Here is a 6,349-nt window from a genome sequence, read left to right as displayed (position 1 = left end):
GTAAAGCCGTTTAAGTCATACTCCGTGAATAAAATGCGTAACAACGCGGGTTTACAGGGGAAACATACAAATGACCGCCGGTAACCCCGAATTCGAACACACGTTCTATTCGAATGACGTCATATCGAACATGGTGGAACATGATTCGGGTTCGAAACATGTTTGTGGCAATCGTGCAGACACACGGCGGAACTCGAACATGAATATCAGCCTAGGCCGCCTTAACCCAACCGAGTCTGCACAAATGGGAAAACTGGTCATTAAATACAAGCGTAGTCATATGCAACATGGAAGTCATGAATATCATATGCTCAATCAGATGTATGAATCCTATTTTTCAGCTAAAGTTATCGTGAACGTGGACTGCCATCAGGACCACATGACTGTGACCTTCCCTAGAGCAGCGCTATCAGGGGCAGATGTGGACAACATGCACCTGCTGAACGACAGCTGCCGGGCGACATATACCGAGACGGAGGTGACTCTTCGGACCGGTCTGCAGGAGTGCGGGACGATCCAGGAAGTAAGATGACGTCTGGAATGTAGAAAACGGTCACAGGAAAAAACTGTGGGATTGTTTTTTAAGTGCCAAGGTTGCCCATGTAACTGAAATGTCTGTTTTAGTAAGATTCTGTGCATCTCTTCTTGTTTTCACAGTCATCAGGAGGAAAAATCATCTTCAGTAACGAGGCCTTCGGCAATCCGGTAGAGCAAGATAACGGCGCTGTGAGAGGAGCAACCTTAAGGAAGAGGTTCCAGTGTGAGTTCGTCAGTCAGTTTGTTGTCTCACAGGAAAGGAACATCCTCTTCAACATCCCGCCTCCTCGGTAAGTGTTGTTAGATCTAGACATGTGACTACATGCACAACTGCGCCACAACTGGGAACAAGGACCAATGAACTAAAGGGGTGACGCGGGTCGAAGGGCATGCGCACAAGTTGCTGGGTGAGAGACCCCAAAATTAAAATGAGCTAAAGAGCTTTAAAACCCTTTCTTGGGTGGGATTTTTGTTGAATTCTTGGCATTTTTGTGGTGGATTGTACTGTGTAGGGTTGTGAGTGAATGTTTTTGCAAAAAAATGAAGTTTTTTTCATGAAATTGCCTTGTTATGGGCTTGTTTGTTGCCATACACCCCTCCTGCATCCTGCCTTGGTATCGACCTAGAATATGGGGTCAAAGTGCACGGATTCTTATAAACAAGGCTGTACCTCGAGACTAGCCGTCCACTTTTTTCCGAAACTTGTTGTAGGTACATATTATTAAATTGGCTAACACGTGAAGGTGAGTTTGTGTGACAGAAACTTCGTAAACTAGAGATATGATGCCCATTTTCATGTCTGATTTAGCATATGTTTCAATGGAGAACCCTTTCAATGGTGTCACCCCTATAGGAATCTTGTATCCGCTCAAAATAAACCCAAGGCATCGCTAACAAACAGATAATCCAAAATAGCGCTAAATTTTCTACGAGTTCAACAGCATTGATTAAATCTCATGGGATCCTGTTTACATTCACTCCGAATGTTTAATTAGCATAGAGAAATATTTTCTCATCGGTGTTTGTCTAATTACCCACATGGTTGTCTATCTGTACAGAGTGGAGGTGGAGAACGCGGAAAACCAGTTCACCTTCGAGATGCATATGTTTACATCTCCAGACTTCGTCAGGACCTACAACTCACCCGATTACCCTGTGCAGGTGAGCTACTTACTCTCTTACCACCTTATTACTGAGACATATGCTTGTCAATCTACATGTCTTTAGTATGGGAAAACCACGTTCCCAACTAGCTGTCACTGTCTCCAAGCTGGGTTAGTTGAAAATAGTAGAAATTGACCTAAAAATGTAACTAGCCAGGTGAGTGAACCGACCATAGAGAACCAAATTCGGACCCTCTATAGTCGGCTAACTCCCCTGGTCAGTTAATTTACCTGTAAGGCCGAGATCTACCATTTATTCAGTTTACAAAGGAGTCTGCTGGAGACTAGGTAAATATCGTTTCAGTTAAGATTGCCATGCATGTATGTTGTAATACAATAATTACATGCTCCACTTTCCTTTCCTTATTTCCGACATCAGGTGACCCCGTCTGACCAGCTGAATTTCGGACTGAGCGTGAACTCACCTCTGGACAACCTGGAGCTGCTCGCCCTCCACTACCTCGCCACGCCGAGTACCGACCCTGACGACTCTCCGAGCGTCAGCATCATTCAAGACGGGTACGTTTTTTTTTTCACATCACTTCTTAACATCAAAAGTACCAAGTGTTACGAGTCGGGGACAGCCAGGGCCAAGGTTTTAACCTTATAGACATACTTCCTAGTTTAAATGCATCCAATGCAATTTCAGGGCGACAACACAAAGCAAAAATATTATGGTATGTCTGATATTGATATCGTAGCACAACTTTATCATTATTACATACTTGAAGCTCGTAGCCCCAAAAAGTGAGGCGTCTCTTTTTGGTAACGCCCAAAAATAGCTAGAACCAGCCTACGATACAAAACAAGCAACCGTCAGGGACATTGCATTTAAAGAATGACCAGATAGTTGATATTCTAAATCCAAATTTAGCATCATGAAATTCCATTGGACAACTTAAAAACCAGTTAAGAGCCTGCTGTTGTATAATTGGTCAGGAAATCATCATATGAGACATTCATAGTCATTTCTCTCCTTTAGGTGCGACATCGACACAACGCTTCAGTTAAACACTGACCTGTCTAACGACATGGCCTTGTACTACTCCATCCAATCATTCACCTTCCCCAACGTTGTCGATCCCAGCCTGGTAAAATAAACCAACATGTGAAAACTTTGGTCTGGTGTTGGGCTGTGTTAACTGTCAGCTTGAAGTTCATTTACATGCTTTAAGGTGATGGTCCCGTAGATTTGTTTTAAACAGTGCGCTGCGCAATGCATATTCTTCCAGTATCTCGATTATCATAAGGTTTGAATTTGCTATCTATCTATCTACCTATGTACATCAGGTTCTGACACACGGTGAATACAGAGATCTCTCTCCAGGATGTCCTATTTTCAGTATAAGACTCCAAGTGTCTCAATGACTTGGTCCTCCCACTTTCATCTTAAGATTCAAGCGAGCAAAATTGTTTCTATATGACAGGGTTATGAATGAAATTAGCATAATTCCAGGATTTGGCTTCTTCACCTCTGTAGAAGCTTCGGCATCTATATGTCTCTATTTCGGTGCTCTCCAGAAGGATCTTTTGTACTAACTGAATATTGTGACTGCTTCTCGGTATTTGGATACCTTGAACAGCAATGGCGGTGCACCTGATTAATGTAGATTCTGTCCTTCCTCCATGTCAGGTGTACATCCACTGCACCATGGTGGTCTGCTTCAAGGACGACCCGGACTCGCGGTGCAGTGAGGGGTGTACCCCCGCTAGGCGGCGCAGGCGCGCTGTGTCTGACATGAGCGAGGCCGGAGTGCTTCGTGCAGGTGTAAGGGACCAAACAGCCCACATCATACAGGGACCTTTCCATGTTAAGAGTGGAAAAAACCAAGGTAGAGTTTGTATAATTAGAAGGTACCAAATAGTTAACTCTCACATCGGGTTTTCTCTACCACTTGTTTGTCTTTCTCATGGCGACGTCTCAGGGCTGGGGAGGAGCCTAATGGTACAGTATTGTGTGCAGTTTGCAAGAATTCTAGGAATGGTACAGGCATTTTCTCCACAGGAATGGAATGTCCACAGGTATGTCTCTGATCCACATCTATACCCACATTCCGCACATCTATGCCCACAACCCAGGGGAGGAGAGGCATTTTGTCCACAGGCATTTCTCTGACCCACATCTATGCCCTCATTCCCGAAAACCCTTGGGAAGACCTCTCTGCCACGGATGGCCCTACTTTCTGTGACCCCGGGGGTCGTTCACTATACACAAGGGGAGGAGTGCACTGTATCTGTCTTCCTCAAAATCATAAAATGATGGCAGTGCCATGCAAACAATAGCCCTAACAGCAACCACCGTCGCCATGGCCATGTTGCATGTATGTTTTCATTGCCAGTCTTGTTTCCTTTTAACAACAATGAAACGACATCCCAAGAGTAAGGCCATTCAAAACGTGTCCCTCGTATAGTTTTTTCCATCATAGTAAAAAAAAATCATGCTTGAAGCTATAACTTTTTCTTGTGTTTACCGTATTCAATTATTTATGTTGAGAGCTGTTGCATGTTAACATTTGCAAGCTTTTGTTCATACATGTTCGAACAGACCTACGGTTCTGTATGTCCACTGATGCTGCACACTGGTGTACAGTCAAGGGAGTAGACAGCATGAACATGACGTCTCTGTAATAAAAAATAAACTGTTCCCCAACTAAAAAAGAATTAGACTCAAAGAAATTTCCGACAGAATCTCTCGGCCTCCATAAGATATCTGTTCTAATTGTTGTAAACGCGTGATTTTTCCCCACGTGTGACGTCAGCGCTGGGTCAAATTTCATCGGAAGTCGGTACCGCCCGATCAAATTCTCTTTGAGTTAGAGAACAGTCTAATTTTCATCACCTTACGAACTTTAAGGAACTACGAACCTTAGTGTCAATGATGTCTCTGTGCTGTTCCACAGCCTCCACTCTGTCCACTGTCGGCATCGCTGTCGGGACAGCTGCAGGGATAGCTGGCGTTCTCCTGTTGGCTGTTGCTGTCTTCCTGGTGAGGAAGAAACGTGGTCGTGACGTCAAGAAACAGGCAAAGGATCGTGTCGGTAAGATGTACAGAACTTGGTAGTATATATTATAATCTAAAACCGGGAGGTCCATATTTGAGTTTGACCTTTGCCTTGTTCGTTTGTTTTGTAAATCCGTGACCCCGCCCTAAACCCTCGACCTTCTTGAAAAGCGGTCATATGACCGAACAAGCATATCGAGAATAAAGAATGGCTTACTACTACTACTACTACTACTACTATTTCTACTACTGCTACTAATACTTTTAAGCCACATACCAAATATCATCACGATTCCTAATGGCCTTTTTAAGTTATTTTGACCACAAAAATGAGGAAACAAGCACACAGAGACTAACCCAAAACAATACCTCTATTCATGTAGTAAGTCAGCATTAAAGCTGGTGAGAATGAGCCATGTGTAACTTTCAATGCCCAGTGTGTATTTCGTTGTATTCGTGACGTCATTTAGCAACGGATTTTAATATCAGCATAGCCACCGATCATTAAAAAACTATATCATACTAGTTATATAAGTTCTTTACTCTAATTGGACACGGTTTTTCCATTTCAGGTTTTGACAACTACTCGTTCGAGCTCTGGAGGAAGGGCAAGGCTGACAACGCGACTCCCAAACCCGAGTAGTCTTGTTTTGTGTAAGGCTTGAACTTTCGGCATGAGCGATGTTCTTGTAAGAAACCAGGTCTCTCTCCTTCTTTGAATCTCCTTCCCTCTATCTGTTTCCCTCTCTCTCTTTCCTCTTCTACTCTCTTGTACTATCTATCCCCGTCCCTCCCTCTCTCTAACTCGTTCTTTCTGCTCATATCTTTGACCATGTCTCTTTGTTATCGTTCTGACTCCCTCCCTCCCCCTCCATACCTCCCTCCATACATGTACCTCCCTCCATACCTCCCTCCATACCTCCATACCTCCCTCCATACCTCCATACCTCCCTCCATACCTCCATACCTCCATACCTCCCTCCATACCTCCATACCTCCCTCCATACCTCCATACCTCCCTCCATACCTCCATACCTCCTCCATACCTCCCTCCATATACCTCCATACCTCCCTCCATACCTCCATACCTCCCTCCATACCTCCCTCCATACCTCCCTCCATACCTCCATACCTCCCTCCATACATCCCTCCATACCTACCTACCTCCCTACCTACCTACATATCTATTCAGTTTTTTTTTAATATTCACATATAAGCATATGTAATCATGGTGAAAGCTGACAACACTCAGAAAAGTGATTTTGAGGGGAAGTCACTTCACAAAACGTAACACATTTCGTTCGGATTAAGAAGAATAAACTGACGAATATTTGAAATCATAGCACAGTAATGCCATATAACAAATTGGGCAAATTTTGGATTTTTTAAAGGACCAAATTTATAGTACCATTAGTCAGTCAATATTTCTGTGATGTTCTATTATTTGACACCAAAAGAAGAAATGTTAACACAAGCACAAAAAAAAACGTCAGCTAAAAAAAATGCCGGTTAAGGGAGCTTCCTGGTACCATTACTGCCCCCACAATGTCACAAATATGACGGCCGACATGTCCAACCTGTTAGGATCAAACATCTGAGTTCTGTGGAAACATTTAGAAAGGCGTATCGATCAAGTATGAAATTTCAT

At 43.5% G+C, this 6,349-nt stretch overlaps 1 protein-coding gene across 1 annotated transcript in view; it reads left to right on the top strand.

Annotated features, from left to right (window-relative positions):
- LOC109471628 overlaps positions 1-5,344 on the top strand; it is a 32,357-nt gene extending 27,013 nt beyond the window's left edge. Inside the window, exons 23-30 of the mRNA XM_019770967.1 lie at positions 342-523; positions 658-827; positions 1,596-1,698; positions 2,080-2,219; positions 2,683-2,791; positions 3,334-3,532; positions 4,601-4,738; positions 5,274-5,344. Coding sequence (XP_019626526.1) covers positions 342-523; positions 658-827; positions 1,596-1,698; positions 2,080-2,219; positions 2,683-2,791; positions 3,334-3,532; positions 4,601-4,738; positions 5,274-5,344 — 1,112 coding nt within the window. The remainder of the gene's footprint in view (positions 1-341; positions 524-657; positions 828-1,595; positions 1,699-2,079; positions 2,220-2,682; positions 2,792-3,333; positions 3,533-4,600; positions 4,739-5,273) is intronic.
- The last annotated feature ends 1,005 nt before the right edge of the window (positions 5,345-6,349 follow it).

The sequence above is a fragment of the Branchiostoma belcheri genome, unplaced genomic scaffold (genome assembly GCF_001625305.1).
Source record: "Branchiostoma belcheri isolate BF01 breed outbred unplaced genomic scaffold, Haploidv18h27 scaffold250, whole genome shotgun sequence".
NCBI lineage: Eukaryota > Metazoa > Chordata > Leptocardii > Amphioxiformes > Branchiostomatidae > Branchiostoma > Branchiostoma belcheri.
Note: the sequence above shows the minus strand (reverse complement) of the source record. Positions and strands in the feature narration are given on the sequence as shown.